The 21,887-nt window shown below is 34.6% G+C and overlaps 1 protein-coding gene across 5 annotated transcripts in view; it reads right to left on the bottom strand.

Annotated features, from left to right (window-relative positions):
- ATP9B (ATPase phospholipid transporting 9B (putative)) overlaps positions 1-21,887 on the bottom strand; it is a 149,622-nt gene that overhangs the window by 62,224 nt on the left and 65,511 nt on the right. For all 5 annotated transcript variants that reach the window (XM_084223079.1, XM_084223080.1, XM_084223083.1 and 2 more), the window contains 3 exons: positions 18,333-18,413; positions 11,905-11,980; positions 4,903-4,979 (listed from right to left, as the gene is read on the bottom strand). In XM_084223079.1, coding sequence (XP_084079205.1) covers positions 4,903-4,979; positions 11,905-11,980; positions 18,333-18,413 — 234 coding nt within the window. The remainder of the gene's footprint in view (positions 1-4,902; positions 4,980-11,904; positions 11,981-18,332; positions 18,414-21,887) is intronic.

The raw sequence follows: 21,887 nt of genomic DNA, 5'->3' as shown, positions 1-21,887 counted from the left end.
ATCAACATTTCTACATTCTAATTTTGGAACAACAAAGGTGCCTCCTCTGCCATTTAGCCCTTTCTTTCCAAACTTTTAAAGAAAAGTACCTTTTGTCTTTCTCCTTACCCAACACTGTTCCATCCCTCTCGCTGAGAGACACTAGGCTTTTCAAGGTGCTACTCTCCTTCCTTTGCTCAGAGATGCCAGCAGATGGAGAGGAAAAGCATCAACAACACCGCATGATATCTATTTCCCTGTGTCCTGATCCCACAAATACACCTGTACACCAAGAAAAGGATTCTCATACTTCATGGGAAGCTGGTAGTTAAGCACTTCCTTGGACAGAAGCTCTGCATAAGGGGACAAACTAAGCTTGTCACCTACATACTACCTGTAGGTGACAACTTTCTCAGTTTTATCCAATACAAAGAGAATTTTAGGAGGATTAACTATAGCAGACTATACTCCAATAAACAGTGCTGCATAAACATTTTTCTTATAAATCCTTAACATTTGCCATGAAAGACCATGTAACAGTTTTCACTGTTCTACTCTAACCCTGACCCTTCAGACATACAGCCAGAGAAAGCCATTCTTCTCAAACAGACTATGAACATGAAATTATCAGTTGAGTAAAAAAAATATGCAAGTGAAATTACTGGGCTCTTGCACACCATGTAGCAGCAGGATAAAGTCAATGCCCTTATGAAGCCCTGAACAGAAATGCAAATTGGACTTAAAAATGTCAGCCTTTGGGGTTGAAGAGACAAGAATGGCTTACTAATGCCACTAACAAGATGTTGGACGACCTAATTTATTGAATTTTTATTCAAAAGAATGTGTCAAGGCAGAAGAAGCATTTATTTTGAATATTGAAATAGCTATGCTGAACAGGGAAATTGGTGAAGTGGCATCAGTTTCTGGAACCATATGAATCTGCTCCAGCCTCTCCATTTCACTCCAGATAAAGAATTGGAGGGAGGGGTATCCTTTTTTTAGCAAATATTTTTCAAAACTCATCCTTATAAAAACAGAGAAAGAGCATGGATAAAAGCCTTTTAAAAACAGAGAAGTAAATTTGGTCACAAAAAAACAGAAAGAAATTTTTTGGGAGGAGAGAAAGAATGAGAGACAGAGAGAGACAGAGAGAGAGCAGCAAAGTGATTTTGCCTCAGTTTACTAGAATAGCCATTTTCAAATAACCAAGGGCAACATATACACACAAAAAGAAAAAAAATCACCTTTTTGAAATTTTCATGTATTAAAAAAACCAAATCAAAACAGCAAACAAGCAACAAAAGCAGAAACCACAAGAGTAGTTAGCTTTCAGGCTAGTTAAGAATTAGGGTAAAAACAATATTACTATTTTGATGAACACTAAATGGTTACTATGAAGTTTTACTTCTGATGTTAAAATTTAACAGCAGATGTAGAATTCCATAAAATAAGGGGGGAGAAAAAGTGTTTTGAATGCTGCTTGTAAGGATTAGCAACATTAAAACTATTTTTATACTAATCTGAAGCACACTAGGCAGATTACATGCTGTAGCTCCTTTAGAGAGGCTACTGATTTCTCAGCAGTTCTGTTTAAGAAAATTTCTACTAATTTTGGTGCATTACTGTGTACATTCTGGGTGTATATATATTGCAAAGTCCAAGAAATTTTAATGTTTCAATCTTAGTATACAAAATACATTACCTTGAATTTATTTCTATCTCCTGCCAAGAATACTGTGTTTTTTTAAGTTCACCCCCAAAATCTGTTTCCATTGATGGAAACAAGTCACATTTGCACCAACAGTCTTTCTTTCTATGAAGACTAAAGCTGCAAAAGCAACTCTGAATTTAGATAACAAAAAACTGTTCTGCACTTTAAAGAAGAATGAGAACACTGCAAAATGCCAGACAAAATAAATAAATAACCTTAGTTTGTTAATTTCCCTCTTGGTTAATTAACACCTATAAATGACCTTTAGCATTGACAAGTCCAACTTCATCCAGAAAGCCAAGGTTTAAGAATATCTATCCAAATAGGATTGATTACTGATTACAGCATTGTGAGGAGCACAATTCAATCTGATTTTTTTTTTTCTTTAAAGACTGGAACTGCATTCCTGAGTAAGCTGATGTGACTGCCAATGAGGTAAAATGCAGAGAGTCATTACACTATAATGTCGATGTTACCACTTCCACATTTATCTGAAGCACAAAACATATATCATTTTAGACTGAAATTAAAGCTTGCCAGAAATAATTTTTCTTTATATTGTTGGAATTAAAAACATATTGAATTGATCCATTAAGAAAATTCTACACTCTCTATCTTTGTGTTTTTCAGACTGTGTTTGCATCCTTAGGCAATGAAACAATTTTTACAATTGTAATAAAACAAGTAAGCGTTGAGTTTAAGTTAAGAAAATTGTTGCTTGAATGACTAAATACTTCAGCAAACACAATAAATCCTTCTAAGTTTAACATACAGATAAATCCCATGTTTGAACAGGTACATAAATTTCACAATTTTTCTTATGCAAGTTTTCCTAAACTTATTTCAGTTTTAGTCTTTCACTGAGCATTTATAGAGCAGGTCTGCATATTTAAATTTTAATATTCGTTCATTCAAAAAGCATCTAGCATTAATTAAGAAGGCAAATTAAAAATCTACCATTAGAAAAAACAAATTTATAATATGAAATACAGCAGTAATGTTCTTCTCCAGCAAGATACAACTGTAGCACTTATCTGTATTTCAATGAAGAGAGTACTGATGAAAGAGTCAGGCCCATGAATTTCTTCCTTATTTCTGGACATGTGAGTTTCAGTTTGACAGTGTAATTTGGGAATCATAGATCTCAGTGCTTGCTTTCTCCCAGAGAAAGAGGACACCAGCATTATTGAACTATGTTCCCAACATCAACATATTGTACAGGAAAATCTCTAAAATGTTATTTTTTATTTGTTTTCAAAGAGCAGCAGAGAGAGACAATATGCCATTTAAAACTGGTTTCAAACAGTATTTCAAACAATTCTTTCCTAAAGCAGAAAAGGCTGCAGACTTATTTCCTCTCAAGTCTGCAGCAATAGCAAAACTGATCAATTTAATTTTAATTTTGTTTCAGCAAGTTGTATGAGAATTTATTTTTTAAATGTTCAAATCTTTAATCTCTTAAATGTAATACATCTTCTACTCTCAAAGGCTATTTTAGACTCCCTTTGCCCTCCTTTTGGGTGCTAATGCTACATACCCTAGCTAACATGTAACCATTATTTTCAAACTTGAGAAAACACAGGAGGATCCCCGAATACACAGAGGAGGAATGAACTGACTACTGTTTGTCTACCTTCTGCATGGCTAGCTAGCACAAAATATCACCTACAGACAGCAAGTGTCTCATCATACAGAAGTATGCAAATCAATCTCATCCCATGGTAGAAGACAGAGACAGTAAGATTCCGACTTCAAATAAAGGTACAGCTAAAACTACATCTTAAAAACAATGACAACTATTTTTTACAGTGCAGTACTCCGTTTTATCACTTACTCAGCTGTGAGAGCTGTGTTTTCCGGGTTTCAGTTCCCAAATTCATCCTTACTGGCCATGTTACATGTTGGTTACATCTTTAAACATGGTTGGTCAGTTCACAGAGACAAAATCTCCATACCAACGCTATTGTTGAAATAGTCACATAACATACAAAAAATTTAACACTTACTAAAAACCTAATACCCAGGATCTGCTGAATTTAGGTAATGCGTGTTACACTCATGCATACTTTCTTATCAGTTTACTACATTAAATTATTTCATTTCAAACACCTGTGCAAATTATTTATTAGTGAGAAGTTGTTCAGAATTTTTAAGAGAAAGATTTTTTGTTACTAAAGGGTTCATCTTTGTATCAGGTAGAAGAGAAAATAACCATACACCACAAACATTGTGGTTCCATTTTACTCTATTATTTTAAAATGCATGTTACAAAGATTAAAATAATAAAAGGCCATCTTAATCCTCATAATGGTACATATCACCTGTCTCTGTCAATGAGACATTTAAAAGCATCTCTTTATTAGAAACACAAATCAATACACTCAGGGGACTGCAATAACTGCTTCAAGCAATTTGTATTATCATTTCACTCTTGATGTTCCTACTCAGAGCAACTTATTATGAATGGCGTGAAAATGGCAACCTGTCACTGTTGATTTTTTTTCTAAACCTCTTGCAATAATTTTTCCTTTCTTAATATAATTATCTTCTTACTAAACACAGGTCTAGGTTGTAAGGTACAGCCCACAGCTGAAGTTCTATTTCTTTAAAATTGAGAGTGCTCCCCAACTTACATTAGAAACATTACTGATTAAGTGAAGAGCTATTTGCTTTGTTTAGAACTGAAAGAATCTTGTACAGATGGAAGCACTGAAACCTCTGGTATCCTTTGGACAGAAAAATCTCTTGAAAATGTTTTAATTGCTTGCAAAAATCCCTGAAAGAGTGTTCTGGGTAGTGACTGGAACATCAGTTATCTTGTTCTACCACCACTGGTACCCTAAATAAACTTTAGTATTCTGTTATAAACACTCCTTAAAACTACTGTCTACCTTTAGCCAAACACTGTAGAGTAAAACAATCTGGGAGAAGTGAAAGTTAATATTTAGCTGTGAGACAGAATTATAAAGGTCTGAAGATGAACACTGATACTTCAAAGACAAATGCCCCCATTACTACCTGTAACACTCCTAGCTAAAGGAAAAATAATTTTACTTTCAAAAGTTGACTGTGGCAGACTGTACCAAAATCCAAGGCAGCAGCACACATGAAACATATCACAGTAAAAACTTTTAGATTTTTGGGTTTAGGTACATCTCTTTTTAAGTTTTCTGAGAACAGAATCTGGCAAATCCAGAGTAAAACTAACTTACCTTATTTTTTGGATTGGATGTGTTCATTACACTTCGTGTTTCCTTGCCTGTGTAAATAACAACACCAATTACAGTTCCTGAAAAACAAACAAAAACCCAGAGGTGTCAAGTAAATGAGAGAAAATGTTCCAAAATTAAAACTTGCACTGATTTAGTTCCTTAAATAAATCAATTGTATGAAAAAACCCCAACATTTCTGTATAACCCCGAGAGTGTTGATTTTCAGAATGTAAAATGAAGAATTATTTTAACTTCTGCACTAAACATCCATAAAGATGATCACATGCTTCCCTTCTTTTTTATGGAAACAATACTTCCAATGGAACTGGTTAGAAAATTGTATTTGAACTTAAAATTTCTTCCAACTGTTTTCAGAAGTAAGGACACCATAAATAACTGCAGACTGAATAAAAAATTAGTAAAGTGGTGCTGAACACATCACACACCAACTGCCATCTATAATGAAGTAAAATCTGGTTCAGCCAATTAATTACTTTGGTAGAATGTTATACAGAAATATTATCTTCATTAGCTGATAAACATTTTAAATTTTAAATTATTTTTAGTCCATTTTTACAGCATGGAATAGGAAAATTTGGCTTCAGCATCCCTAAATAAATTTTTATTTTAAAAAACTTATTCTTTTATTAATATGTCACATAACACTTTCTGGAATAAAAAACTCCCCTTATTTCTATTACTTCATAAGGTAACCTGAAATGGCTTTATGGCAGTACAACCAATAATGTGATTTTTTTGGTGGTCACTATGATATGAAGAAATAATAAACATAACTATTCAAAAACTGCCTACTCAGAAAACTTTAAACAAAGTAGAAGTATTGCATGTTTGTTGTACATTAACTTAATTTGTCTTTGTCAATTAGAACAACATATAAGACCTGCTACCACTACTCTTGTAGTGTAACAGGTTGTAAAAAATTGCAGAAACTCCCAAAGACAAAAATGATGATAGTGAAAAAGATGTTTTCATTAAAGATGTCTGCATTTACTAAAAAATAAGAATCCTGGTTTAACCCCAGGCAACTAAGTTTTATGCAGCTGTTCACTCACTTCCTCCCCAGAGCACCAACAACAGGATGGTGAGGAGAACAAGGAAAAAAAAAATTAAAAAGAAACAAAACCAAAAAATATCATCACAACTCATGGATTGAGATAAGAATGATTTAATGATTGAAACAAAGAAAAAAAACAATAATAGTAGTAATACTTGTGACAATATTAATGATTATAAATATTGTAATGAGGAGAAAAAACCCCAAAAAACAAAAACCCCAAACCAACCAACCAAACACCAAACCCTGCCTCCCCCCAAAAGAAAACGAGGACCCAAGTGAAACAAGTGATGTACAGTACCATTGCTCATGCCCACTGAACAATGCCCAGGCCACCCCAAAATTCCTCCAATAGTCACTAACTCATAATTTCTGAACCTTTCTGCTGTCTCCAACCAATGTCCACATACCCCTTTGGGGCACTTTATTTTGGCGTGATCCGGAGCTGACCTGTGTTCAAGAGCCAGAATGGACAATACGCTGCAGGGGATCTCCTCCTGCACACTCCAGCAACCTCTGCCTTCACAGCTATTTAGTTCAGTAGAAGTTGGAAGGACTCTACATTCCACATGGCACATTTCTACAAAGCTTTGCCTGGCTGCTGCAGCTCAGAAAAATACTGTCCTACTCGTCTCATGTTTTGTTCCTTGAAAATTTGGTTTCAAAGGTGTAAGTCAGATAAATTCCATTTTGACTACTGAACTTAGAACAGAATTTTGGTTAGATCTGACTAAACTGCTGCTTATAACAAGTCGTTGATCTTAGATATTTAACTTTCTGGCATCAGCACAGTATCAGTGATAACTAAGTGTCCCTTAGATCTGAAGTACATTGGTGTAGGGAACTCTATCTGTAGTTTCCTTGTTGTCCCACAGTGGTTGCAGCAGGGACAGTTCTGGTATCCAATCACATGAACTGAATCCAACCTGGGATTTCTGGAAGCACAGCTGTACTGCAAGCCTCAGCTTACAAAAAGCACTGACTCCTGTATTTTTACATACGGGGATCTCCTACACTGGGCAATCACTGATAGGTACGGGTGGAGTGCTTAATGACAGGGAGAGAATTTAGGACATACCACCAGTAGAAATGTGAGCCTAGAGAAAAAAGAAAAGCAGACTTGTGATAGCCAGGCATACTCTGAATCCGGTGTGTGATCACACCAATTTTGGTATCTCCTGAGCATACATCTTCACTGTATGAACCATATAAAAACTAGGGTGTGCTCAAACTAATTAAAGTCTTAGGTAGGAGTTGGCAGAAAATACTGCTTTTGACAGCTGTGCATTTATATAAATTGTTCTGATTTTATCTAAAGTGACTTCACAAGACTGACATCTGCCAAAATGATGATGCAATTTCATTAGTACAAATCTTCTCTTAATAGGTATCTCAGCAGGTTTCTCAGAAAGCTGCATTATCTTGTTCAGCATTTGAACCACACTGATCATTACCACAAGTGGAGAACAAAAAGCTAAAGTCCATACTGTAGTGGACTTTTTGAGGCCTTTTAAAATTTAACTGCTAACTTTCCTGTCTCCCTTTCTGAAATGAAACCTACCGAAGCTTTCAATAAGCACACACACCACAGTCATTGATGCCACAAGCACAAATGATCTGAAAGATAAGTAATTTAATTGAAGATAAACTAAGAGGTTTTCAGAATACTCAGTGGTTTAAGTTACTTGCTAATATTTAGAAGTGTTTCTCCAGGGACAGTAGTTTTGCAAGTTTTCACTAACCAAAATTTCCTTTCCTTCAGTCACTGTTATTAATTCCACAGTGATAATGCAGATATTAAGAATGACAGAGATTCTGTGCCTTACCGTTACTTTTTAAAAACCTGCTAGAATACTGCCTGTAAGTGAAAAAGTGAGAATATTTTTTTCTATCTTACTTATTAAAGAATAACTAAAGGATGACTGCATGCTTTGGACTCAAGAAAAAGGCTTTAGATTTCCATCCCTGCCAGAGACTTCCAGTGTGATCCAGGTAGATTAAGCTTTGTTCTTTTTAGGGTTAGGATAAGCATCACAGACAGTCACCAGATCTCTGTTAGAGCTTTACAGCCAAGGGTAATAATCCCGGCAGATTGGATATCAGTAGGAATCTCCATTTAGATATCTAAACTATCAATTTTGAAACTGGGTATATATTAGGTGTAGTAAAATGGATTCCCCTTCCCCCTCCCATTTAGCTTATTGTTCTTTTATGGGGTAAAGAGACAAACTAAATCCAGGGAAAGTAAACGCCTTCCAAACGTACCAATTTGAGTAATCTCACTCTTCTGAACATTGTAATTTGAAATAAAAAATGACATGGAATAGTTTATTCTTGAGTTGTTTGGAATTACACAATTTTGTTGAATCAATTTATTGGTTCCCAAAATTCATGAAGAAAACAAAAAAGTCTTAAATTATAGCAAATACTTTTCTTGTCACTTCTACTGCTCTAGCAATAGGTGCTTTTTTTCTCTGTAGAATCCATTATTGTAGTATTCTGATATTCTCATGAGCTTTGGTAATCTGCATTCAAGATGGAGTTGATAAGATTTCTTGAAACCGTTATACACTTAAATTTACTGTTACTGATCTGTGAAATAATTGATTTGTGGTCTCTCTCTTCTAGAACTGTCATGGCATCAGCAACCAGAGCTCAAGTTTTCTGAGGCATTCCCCATATAATTCCCCAAGCACTTTTCCCAGCCTAACCTTGACCCTCTGTATCACCTTGACACATAGCAATGGCATGTATCCTGGAGATAGTGGGCTATCCTACCTGATGCAATGTGGTTTTTGTAATATGTCAAAGAGTACTATCAGGAAATTCAGCATCTATTAATCACTGGGAGGAGAGCCTCCTCCCCCAAAAATTGTCCCATATGTCCTATACAAAACCATTTAAAAAATTAAATAAGGCTTTGTATCTGCAACTCAGGTACATAGTCTTTTCCTGGATGTCAGTGATGTAGCTCTCTCTGCTCCTGAGACTGACACCATCAGTCAGTAATATGTCAAGATAATAGTGCTAGGTTGACCCAGAACACTTTGTAACAACTTACAAGGGGTTAGAAAGGGTCTAACAGGGTCCCAATAAGTCACACATTTGCTTAGTTTAGTAACAGATGATGTCCAGGCTGCTTAGAGAGCACTGGAGGGAGCAGCCTTTCAAGCTAGACATAATTAAAGACTCTCATAATGAAGAGTCTTAGGGTAATTAAGAGATGTACAGGAAACATTGTAGGGCAGAACTCTACCCTCCACTACCTGGACTCAGGCCTCAAATACCCTTTCTTGAACCAAAGTGGAATACAATAGAATTATTAGGTTTGCACACAGACGTCATACACTTTTTCAGTGAAAAATGTGTGTAACTGAACTGTTAACCTAGAGAGTGAGGACACTGAAATCAGATACAAATGTGGGTGAGGCAGCTGTCTACAGAGTAGAAAAACTGCACACTTTCACATACTTCAGCCTGTTGATTCTTCTGTTTTCATGGAATCTTAGTGTCACTTATCTACAGAAGCTGTGCACAACCATATTCTTCCACTAGATTTTGCAGATAAAATTAAGAGCTGTGACTGATTATACTAGGGGAGAGAATGCAGAGGCACCTGCAAACTTGTGTAGGCAGAGTCCACCTTTGATATCCTTCCATGGCAGGTTTAAGCAAGTCAGTTTATATATGTTTATAATGCAGTCAGACAGTGACCAGCATTTTTATTAAGATTTTCAGTTGTCACAAATCTTGGAAATTCAATTATAAAATCTACTTCAAAAAAAACTCCAAACAAATTTAATTAGCTCAGCATCAAGTGTTCTAACTTAGTTATGTACATTCAACTTGGAAGTGAGATGGAAACAACAGAATGATGCATCAGTTATTAACCAGATCTAGAACATTTTAATTTTAACAATTTGCTAGATGTTTTACCTTATGGTCTTTCTCATGATTATATGCACAGTGTACCTCTAAGATCTTATAAATGTCTTATTAGATAAGCAACAGACTGAAGGAAATAATTTCCTAGTTTTAGCTGAAGGGCTAATCCTATCAAATGCTAAAATTACATCCATACAGTTCCTGAGTAATTCTTAAGATCTGGATTTTTGCCCTACAGGACAATGAGTACTTACATGAGAGAAGCACATTACCGTGGTATTAAATTGCAGTTAATACATGAAATGAGGTAAGCAAAATGAATGATACGCCAAAGGTTAGATATAATTAATGCCACAAGATAGTTACTGAAGGAAATTATTTTTTTGTCTGGTACCTAAATTCAAGGTAACTTCTGTATGCACACCACAGCACAATTTTTAATTTCTTGATCACATTATTTTTCCCTTCAGAAAGGGTTGCAGTCTTGAAGAGCCATTCAATATTTTTTACTTTGTATTGTTCAGTGAGTTTGCCCTTAGTCTGCCTTAAAGTCTTATTCCACTATTAAACACTATGTCCCAACAAGAGAATAATCTTTTCCTATGTTTTTCCACTGCCATCATTAATAATGAGCTAAAGTCCTTCATAAATAATTAAACAAGACCCCTCAGAAGTAAAAAACTCAAACTTACCCTAAGGTATAAATTTTAAGGAGAACTGTTTCCATTAACATGGATGCCAATTTTAGATAGCAGATCAAGAGCAATCAGTCAATAGCTAAACTTCTAAACAAAATCATCTACCATGGAAATGAAAACATGAACAGCTTTCAATTAAAATTCAAATGTACTGATTCAGAATTAAAGAATTTGCAACTGCATACTCTTTCTTTGCAGGTTTCTTCCACACATAGATTTGAGGAAAAGGAAACTCAAACCAAGTTTATACCGTATTGAAATTTATAATTCATGAGAAGCATCTTTTTATACAAAGTTAAAGATCTTGGCTACCTAAGTTAAAAACCTGATGACAAATTTAGGCATCATCCATTTGACCAAACAGTTTTAGAGAGAATAATTTTCCAGTGCAATCAAACCAAACACTAAGAATCAAAGAACATGACCATTTTTCAGCACTCAGGAAAGGAGTGCTCAGTCACAGACTTCTTTGCTACCTCCTCAGAATTCATCTCTTCCCCACATCCTTCCAGCAGGCTCCTCACTGATGCAAGAAGTTCTTCATGGTATGGACTAACTTTACAATTTTGCTGGAGGCTCTTTTACTTTCTTTCCATTTCTTGGCTGTTCCCAGTTGTTCCAATTCCCCATCTAAAATTCTAGTTCTCTTCAGAAATCATGCTCTCTCAATTCCTTATTCTCAGTCTTCATGCAGAAGAATAACACAGCCCTTTTGACTTACATAGAGCAAAAATGAAAGAAAATAAATTTCTGCTCTAAAAACCAAAAAGCTAAAATGGCCTAAAGTCTGAATAGAGCATCTAGGTATTAATGTGGACTCATTTACAATATCTGGGACATACATGAAACAGTAATAATATTTAGATCCCAGTATTTTAAAATTACCTAATTTGAAACTTACCTACTCTTTCTGATTAAGGCTTTGCCTAACAGAAAATACTAATCACAGAGTATAGATAGAAGAAAAAGTCCTAAAAAATGCAAAACCACCCTTGCTTTTCAGCAGGGAAAAGCATCCACTGTGACTGAACAGAGCACCTTACAACCTAAAGTTTTAATGAAATCAAAAAGGTCAGTGACGTCAGTGGGCTACAAGGGACTGTAATACTGAAAGATCAAAATTTAAGTTAAAAAAACCCCCAGAGCTATTAAGGAAGATTAAAAATGTATGAAAATATTTTGAGCAGCATGATAAAACCAATGGGAAGGCAGAAAAGTGACAGTTTAATAGCCTGGAAGATAAAAGTATTTTACAATGTGAAATATTAATGGCTTTTGAAAAATAAGGATGCATTTCCTTGGAAGTATTTAGATACATTAGCAGCTTTGTATTGCAGCACTTACCTGAAGCAACAACAGTGCTTGCCCATAATGTATTTTCTATGCTTAGGCTTTCATGAACTGCAGGATCACTGTCTTCCTGTAAAAATAAGAACAGCTAATAAGTGAATCACCATTACAAGAAGTTAAGAACCATGTCATACCATCTGAATAACTGACACAGGATGTTTGCATCTTTGTATCAATCACTGTATAATAACATTCATTGCACATACACAGATGCAAAACACTGTCTAAAAAGTGAAATAATGTTTGAAGTTCATATTACTTCTATCCAAACATTCCAAAAGAACTAGTCAAAAGTATTTTAAAAGTAACACATCCTTTTCCTCAGATGTATCAAACTGCAGAACAGTATGTTGCAGCATGCGGTTAAAGTGAGTTATGAACACTAATTCCCAAAATTAACACCCTGTTCTGTATTTAAATCATGTATAATTCATACAGTAAGCTATGGTCATCATCATTTTGCACCTGATCAACATCATATAAACTTCAGGGAAAGATATTGCAACTTTTGAAATGAAATGCAGGCTTGTATTATCTTACCACATGCTTACAAAAGATATACTCCTTGGGAAAACACTTCTAATAGAAAACTGCTTCCATGATCACTTTAAACATCCCCTGTTTTTCTCCCCTCTCTCCTCCCAAGCAATAATGATCTGCAGATTGCAAACAGACAATCTCTCATAATCAATTTGGAGCATGTACAGATTTGTTGCTCATTAGCAGCTGTGAAATGTGCTGTTTACTACTAAAGGAAACTTTAGGAAGTAGGATAATCAAGTGTATTTGATCAAATTACAGATTGTCGCTAAACATTTTGCAAGAAAGGGGAGATGACTTATTCATCAAAGTACACAATAAATTCTATATATTGTCAATAATCAAAACCTATGCCCATTTTTCACCTCTCTTTTGAAACAACCACCAAGCACAGGATGAGCTGCACAGAAATTTCTGCTTCTAAAAAAAGAAAAATCTCCAATTAAAAACATAACTTTTTGTGCATAGATCAAGAGATCCCAATATAGCAAGGAAACTACAGTTCTTACCCTCTTAAGTGAGGAAAAATTGTTATTTAAAAGGCATGGAGAACCATTCTGTCAAAAACAGAGGGGAAGAGAGGGAGATATGGAATTAGCCCTAAGAAGAAAACCACCAATTTTGAATCAAGATTTATATTCTGATGATCCTGGGATTAATTCAGTTGGTTAGGGCATGGTGCTAATTATGCCAAGTTTATGGCTTCAATCCCCATTATGAGTCACTCACTAAGATTTGGACTGATGATCATTGTGGGTCCCTTACAATTCAGAATATTCTGTGAAAAATCATTGATGTTCTATAAGATTAGCCTTAAATTAAGAAAGAGGAGAATTATTTTTTCATTCTTACCTCAGGAATTAGTACTGCAAGAATTATTTGCTATACTCCTACATCTTAATGCTTAGATTCCTGGTTTGATTTACAATTGTTCCCAAATTATTTGGGTTCTGTGATTATTTCTTGTGTTTATTCCAAACAGAAAGCAAAAATAACTGGAAAATGTTCAAACAGAGCAATAAGGGAGGTCAACATAGCTTCTGTACTAGATATGACTAAATAACCCTAACTTCTAATAAAAATAGAAATGGAAATATGACAGACATCTATGAAACAAGCACCTAAAAAGGGAGGATAGGTACTGCTTATTTTTACCAAAGAAGAAAGAAGTCATAAATAAAGTCAACAAAATTGAAACAACAGGCAATAATTCTTAAATATATACTTAGCCTGTGTAACTTCCTCCAATTTCAATATTAAAAGGATACATATGTTCAAGGGTGAACTGGGTAAGTTTAGAGAAGGAAAATTAATTGCAAGTTATTTACAAAAACCAGCTCTAGTTCAGGAAATTTCCCACATCTTGTGTTAAGCAACAGGTGGCTCTTTTGAGGAGGAACTACTGTGTCCTTCCTGTAGTTGTATTCTGCTTCCCAGCACTCTGCGTATTCTGCTTCCCAGCACTCTGCTTCTGGCTCTTGTCAAGAACAGGATACTAAGCCAGGTAAATCCTTTGTTTTCCCTTATTCTACAGTTAGCAGATTGTAAGACTGAATTGTGAAACTATTCCATATTACAAGAAGAAATCAAAAGCCCTGCAATGATTATGGAGAGCTGACAACAGGGTCAGGAAAAAGTCACTTGTTCAATGTCTAACACTGCTACAAGATTTAGTGAAATACCTTCTTTTAGGTCATTCAAAACAGGAAAACATCAAATGAGCTCTATCTCTTTCCACTCAAGCTCACCCACAAAAGGGTCTGTCAAACCCTTATCTTCTGCTTATTTCATTATGATACTTTCATGTCATTATGCCCTCACCTAACATTTTCAGCTTTCTACAGTTCATTCCATTTCCAAAATATCACACCTTCTGCGCCCAATCAGATGATGACTTACCCTTATTTTTCTTTTGTCCTAAGTTACTCAAATGAAAAATACAAGGTGCATTTAAGGGTTATGAGTTTAGCTGTTTCACACTATTTTTATTTGAGATAGTAGGGACAGATGAAGCAGGAAAGGACAAGAACTACAATTCCTGAGTGAGACCAGACCTGTGTTGAGGAGATACTTCTGCAAATTTTCTGACACGAACAGAACAATGTATGTTTTGGGTTTAATGAAATCCATCACTCAGTCTCATAGCAGAAATTTGACATACAAGGGCTTCTTTGTCCAGCTGACAAAGTTTCCACTTAAGGTCTGCTGGGTTGAATTTCATTTGGCAGCTGTATGTTTCTTGGTCTTTGAGTTCTGAATTAAGTTCATTACCAGAATAGTGGAGTCCAGTATTATATTCAAGCTTCATATTCAGGCTCAGTTTTTTAATCTGTGAGCAGCATTGATCATAGAGGTTTAAATTGTCTGTAGCTTCTTTTCAGAAATTAGTCTGCAGCTCATGCATGTGCAGAGAGAAAGGAAATATGATCGGGAAATAAAAAACTGCATACAATCCATTTTCAGTCCTTTCATGAATTCATAATACAACTGACCAAGGATCATGAAAAATTTCAAGGAGTCATTTTAAAAATTTCATAGCTATAATTTTTTAGAAGTTTTTGTAAATAACAAGAGAGGTCTTTGAGACAAAATCCCTAATCCTTGAGTGAACCAGTGTACCACTTCTATTTAACCTTTTCTATCTCTATTCCTGCATGACAGGATGCAGTACAACGACCCCCATCAACTTTTGTAGGAAAGTGGAATACACATTAATTTACTTGAATCGCTGGAAGAGATTCCTTCCCCAACACAACCCCACAATTAATTTTTCTGGCTATGTTCCTTTGACTGGCATGTGTTTTGGACAGGTTCAGATTAGATTCCATACACATTAGCTCCCTAATCAAGTTATCTGTACAGTTGTTACTGCTGGCATAAAGGAAGGGGAGTCAAAAGGATTTGCAAAACAGAATGCCATTCTTTTCAGTGGCAACATAAAAGTAAGCCAGATTGAAGAGAACACAACCATTGCTTTAAAACAGGTAATTCTTTAAGAAACATCAATGAAAAAAGTGACTTAGTGTTCTCTCTACTAAAATGCAAGGCATATCCAAGAAAACATCTGTATAATTAGCGTCAGGCCAGAGATTCTACTCATAAATGAATAAAGCTACACGCACCAGGTTTGACATCAGGGTAGGTTGATTTTAAGCATCAAACAAGATGCTATGTTGTAAAAAATTATATATATTATACAATATAGTTCTGTACCATATGAAAAGAAAAAGATTATTGAAGTAGTTGAACCAAACTCAATGGCATTTGTTTTCTAAGATTGCTATTAGAATCTAAAAAAAATTAATATATATTTCCAAAGTAAATGAAGAGAATATGGGAACAGAACAGAGCTGCAATATAGAAGAAATAAAAGGAAAATATTCTTAAGGGAATAGTGAAAGTAACCCCCAAATTTGAACAAAAAATAGCCAAGGTTAAAAGCAAGAGACACTCTCCATCATGCTATACAGAAGTAAGCAAAAGTTTAATACTGGCTATGCCTATGCACACTGACCTAATGCTCTAGAATACTCTTTAGACTCTAACTGGTAAAAGTTGGGTTAAGAAGTATGGTTACCTTTTATTGTCTTTTTACAGATTTTCAGCATTAAATAAAATTGCTCCCTCATTTATCAAGCCTACAGAGGAGCATCAGACAGAAGAGAAACTCTAATAGTTATATCTGTTTACATCCTTGTTCTGCACACCACTATTTAATAATAAGCTCAGCAAAGACATAGATGATGCTCTCAGAACAAATAAAACTATCTCATAAATTTCCACAAAACACTTATTTAGCTCATCTATTGTTTTTGATAGTCTGTCTAGTAAATGTGAAAGGAGGAGAGGAATTAATTTATGCCATTATTCAAGGGCCAGAAATGATCATGCAAGGACACACACTCACTTTCATGCACTGACTGCATATCCAAAATCTATGGTGAACAATGGAAAAAAGCTTCATGTGAAGCTAGCAGATATCACTAGAGTACAGCAAAGCTTTTATGCCTCCTGACATGATTATGCAGGTGTTCTGCAAAATATATCTTCTGTCAGCTCCCAGGTTTTTTGTGGATAGATTTGTACTTAGACCTTGCACGCTCATAAAAACTCCAGCACTGTGCTCCCAAGTTTCTGGTTTGTTTTATGGACACATACTTTTTGAAATTATCTAAGTTTGTCTTTTACATTGTTAGTACTCTGTCTCCATAATGGGGGGAAAAAAGAAAAAGAAAAATCAATGTGCTATTACCCTGTCAACCTACCCTTGCAAGAATTCTTTGAACATCAATGCTTAAGTAAAAAAAATGTATGCATTAGCATCACTAAGCACACTAATTTTTTTTGCTTTAACATAAAATAGAAATTAGATGCAAGAACTGATTTATTGTAAGAAGCAAGGGCTCACAGCAAAAGCAGAAAGATAAATCAGTAAACAAGTGTCCTAAAACAGCATTTCACAATGCAGAAGGTACACCACTAACAAAACCCAACCTTTGAAAAATCTCTAGTTTCACTGTGAACCAAATTTGAGGGCAATGCTCTCAGATGCTTTAAACTGAACACAGAAGTTCAGTTTAAACTATCCTTGCTACTGAAGCACCCAAAAAAACAATATATGCAATCCTGAAACCACAAAATGCACCACAGTTATTTACACACATTGGGATATTTGAATCACACAGCTCTTATGACATGTACAAACAGAACCCACAACACAAATTACTGAGATGATTTCCCAATATCTCAATTACTTTTTCCAGAGTTGTTAAAAAGATTCTAAAGAGTTCAATATATATGTAGGAAAGTACACACTTAGCCAGAGAGGAATAATATGAATTTACAGCTGCTAATAGAAGTTTCATTTGGACAACTGGTCAATACAAGGTTTAAGTAAGCACTGTTGCTTACTGCTTTAGAAGGTGTGAACAAATGACATTTACTTTGTAGGCAGTATGGACTATGGAACTGGTATAAATTGGTCTTAGAGAGCCAGCAACTGCAGTATCTCATTCATCAGTGTATTTACAATTGTGAACTGGAATTCCAATTACAAAACAAAATCTATTACCAATTTGAGTCACGGGGAAAAAAAAACCCTTCTCTTTACCTCCCCAGCAGTTAATTCTCTCAAATTATTTTAGAAACAAACCATCAAGAGGAATGAGTCTAACACCACCAAGTTTGGCTGAAACAAGCAGAACAATCACTATATCTGCTAACATACTGCTACAAAACTCTAAATCTATTAAAAAAAAAGAATTACTATCTATTAGGACACTGCTTTAAAAGGTCAACTTTAGCAGGCCTCCTTTTGAAAACAACAGAAACATGACATCAATTTTACTTCATTGTTATTTTCATAATTTGTTTTTAATATAATTATCTGTGGAGAAGAGATTCAATACAAAGCCTCCATAAGTAGCTTTTAGCTTTTTTTACATTTTGAGAAAACTGAACTTTGGAAGTAAAGCAGAAATGCTGTTAAACAAGGTACACTTTTATTGCACATAAACTAGCAGATGCATTGTCTCAGGCTACTGCTATTATTCAGCTTGTCAGTTTTTGACATATATGAACAATACATCAGATGCCTGGAAACAGTATCCTGTTCACAAAGAGTTTCACATTAAAAGATTAAAGTGATGTCAATCAACAAATATTCAACTCTCCAATTCAGATTTTTCCAGATATTCTCTATGCATTAGTTTTCTGCCATACATGTTTAAGAGGATATTTTTTATATGAAGTATTGCCATGCCAGGAACATAGGAAAAAATACTGCTGTAAAGCAAGGAAAAATCTGGTATAAATTTGACACTACATGTAGGACTGGGGTATTAAAGAGGAAAGTAGAACATGTATTTACATGGACCACTTACCCGTGTGAAAGTACCCTCAAAACTGTGGATATCCAGCTGTGGCTTCTGAGCATAAACATAAGCATTGATTGAAAAGAGATCCTGTAAAACAGAATAATGTATTTACTATTACTTAAATATAATAATTTATTTTGAAGACCTGGTAAAGATTCCAGTTTATGACCCCCACCAACCCACCCCAAACTAAGCTCACACAACTTTTACCCAACTAAGAAACATGGTGTTTTTTTCCAGTACATCTTGCTATAGAGGAATCACTTTCAAGTTGATATCCTTAATCTGTTGATAGCTCAAAAACAAAACTGTTTTACATTTATGAGTTAGATATTTTTACCTAATTTCTTTTAACAGACCCATTTTAATTAATAATAGTGTAATCTTACAATATTTTCCAGGTATTTGTCCTTTTCAAAATAAAATGGGGGAGGGAGAAGGGTTGATTTGTTCGTTGGTTGGGTTTTTTAATGAAACAGGAAAAAAATATTTTTCCAACAAGGATAAAGCCAACTGAGTACAAAAGGCAACAATGAAATGGATTTGAGTTCTCTTGAATGCTCCAGCACCCCAGTGGAAACCCCACAAGAAAACCCTACCAGCCTCAGGAAAGCCTGACTACATCAACAGGATCACTCAAATCTTTAAACTCAGTGATACATCAAAACCAGTCTGATAAAATTTGGTGGTACCACTACTCATGACAGCAAACAATCCACAAATGTTCCTAGCCTAAAACTTAGAAGAATAGGAAACACCTAAGATAGTACAGTAGCAGCCTCTATAAATAGATGGTGGTATACTATAAGCAAAAGAAAAAAAACCCTAGTAAATTTGACGATTGTTAGATGTTAAGAGTTGTCCCTAGAGGCCCAGGGAGGTTCACCTTAAAGTTCTAAAACAATTATTTCATCAAATAAATGTTCTAAAACATTCACCTTTCACAGCAAAAATACTACAGGTTAAAACTGTGATAGAAAGGAATTTTTCAATCACAAAAGCAAATTTTTGGTGCTTTTTACGTGATAATAACCAACAGCAAAGGGATTTCTAAAGGAGTAGAGCATTCATGCATGAATACACAACAGTCCAGTTTCTACTCTGGAGAGGAGCAGATGCTTGATACCAACTCCCAGTCAATCTAAGAATTCCAGCCTCTGATCAAACGCAAGGTTGTACACCTTCCCACTCTATGTAGCACCTAATTATTTGGGTTATCTCCATCCCTTACTACCAAGATGAATCTTGCAAAGGCTAATCAAACACCATCTCTGGGGACCAAATTACATGGCTACAATACCCTGTTCATGCTAGCTAGAATTTGCTGCCTTTCAAAGCAGAATTAATTTTACAGCCTCTCTCATGGACATATAAACCACACCTTGGCTCAAATGCTACTTTTAAAAGTAGGCCATTATTTTTCCCCATAATTTTGAATGGAAGAATGTTTCACAATTTGAACAGTAAAAAAATTAACTAAAAGTGCAATTGTCCAGCTGTTAATGTCTTAAAGCCCAACATATTTATATCCTTTATTATCTCTGATACAATGGCTAGATGAATGAATATCACTATATTTTTGCTTTTCCTTATCAAAATGAATGCTTTCTTAAAATCTAGTGTACATTTATGAAATATGTTTGACTTCAGTTTAAAAATGTGTCACTCTATAAATAATAAATTGTGTTTATATTCTGCAGACAAGAAATCTCTCATAGCTTCCAAAAAAATTATTTTTTCATATGTTTTTTAAAACATGAATGAAATCTGAACACTGAATCTCACAACTTATCATTATCTTAAACCACTAGACATTTACTGAAGTCTATCACACAAAGTTCATTCATTGCACCCTTGTTCTTCCAACCTACTTTCAACGAGTTCACGAGAAATAATTCATATGAAACTAATACACATGTGGTGTCCTATATCTTCATCATTCACTTCTCTCCAATCTGTTATCACCTACAATTTAGCTAATCTAAGCTATTATGTGCTTTATTATGCAAAGAAAAATAGAGAGTCTCTCAGTAGTGGATAACAGAAGAAAACTAATACCACACACATACTCATATGCACAATAAAAACTGCTAGTGAAATGCGTCAACTTCTCTCTTTTCAAAGAATGCCTTAGTGGGAAGCAAAATTAAAATAAAAGAAAGTAGAAATATCCACCTTTTTAAAGTGGAGTTGTACAGTAATATATTTTTCTTGGTTCTAATCTATTTTTTTCTACTGTGATCTTCTCCTTTGTTTCATCTCAAATGTAAAAGTTTCTGTCTACCTATCTACACTCCTTTGGTGTCTTTTTATGTTTTAGTTCCCCTTTTTTATTTCTGATTGAACACTTAAATTTGTGTTTTCTTTTTTTTTTCTTTTTTGAATTTCAACTGTGAAACAGAATTACTTATCTTTGCGAAAAATTGAGATCTGCACATTATTGGCATTACTCTGAAATGCTACAAGCTAGAACTGGCATAATGCTCCAGAAGTGCATGGGGTTTTCCTGTAAAACTAAAAAAACTATGCTCTGAGTGAAATCTAGGGTATTATCCCATTGGCATTTCATTCAAAAGTAGCAGAAAGACATAACAGAATATTATTTGAGCTCAGTAGATTTCTGAAGTATTTTTTTCATTATTAGGGTAAAGAAAAGAGTTAAACATTCTTATTTGCTGTAGCCAAGTGTTCTGAGCTCCAACTGGACACTATTCTCAGGCCAAAAAAATATGGTAGTTTTATAATACCAGATAAAGAAAGAAAAACTTGAAGAATGATACAGTTACAGAAGACAAATTTCCTATGAACTCCATTCAACAACCAGGAAAGGTTACTGTAACATAAAGATATTTTTTCACCAAGTGCTGCTTTTTCAGTATGAAAGCTCTTCATTTCTCCTCTCAATGTCTTGAAAGAAATCGTGAGGGTGACTTTAACAAGGAGGCATCACAATTTGTAAGCAACAGTACATGTAAATATAATTTCTGCTCACTAGGCAAGAAAAAATTAGCTTTTTCAGTTATGTCATTGCTTTCCCTTCTACAAAAGCAGGGGGAAAGGAAATTACCTTAAAAAAAGGATTTGATTCTATTTTTTTTAGAAAAGGCAACTACTTTTTATTAATGATTTAACTAAAGGGGGATTTGTGAAACTGAGCTTCAGTAAAGACTTTTCATATTAATATATTGAACTGCTGATTCACTGAAGCCAAATAGTTTTACTGATACCTTCAATGGAAACAGCATTCTACATCTAAAATTACATCACTTTTAGGATGTAATAAGGTCAAATGATCTCAGTTATTTTCTTACTCAAGACAAAAAAAAACCACATTTGGGTGGGGATTGTAACAGTTCTAGATTAAAAAAAAAATACATGGAATACTTGAATCTCAAGTAAAAAAATATTCTTATATAACAATAGATGAGTTTTTCTTAAAAATTGATAGGCATTTCATTATCTCATACTTAAAAAATAATTGAGAAGAATGCATTTCATTCTTCTACACTCCAAGTCAGAAAATGACTTTGTGATGGTACAATAATGAAAATGCTCTCTTTT

This window comes from Fringilla coelebs, assembly GCF_963513975.1.
Source record: "Fringilla coelebs genome assembly, chromosome: 1".
NCBI classification, from domain to species: Eukaryota; Metazoa; Chordata; class Aves; order Passeriformes; family Fringillidae; genus Fringilla; species Fringilla coelebs.
The sequence above is the reverse complement of the archived record's forward strand: the minus strand, read 5'-3'. Positions and strand labels throughout refer to the sequence as shown.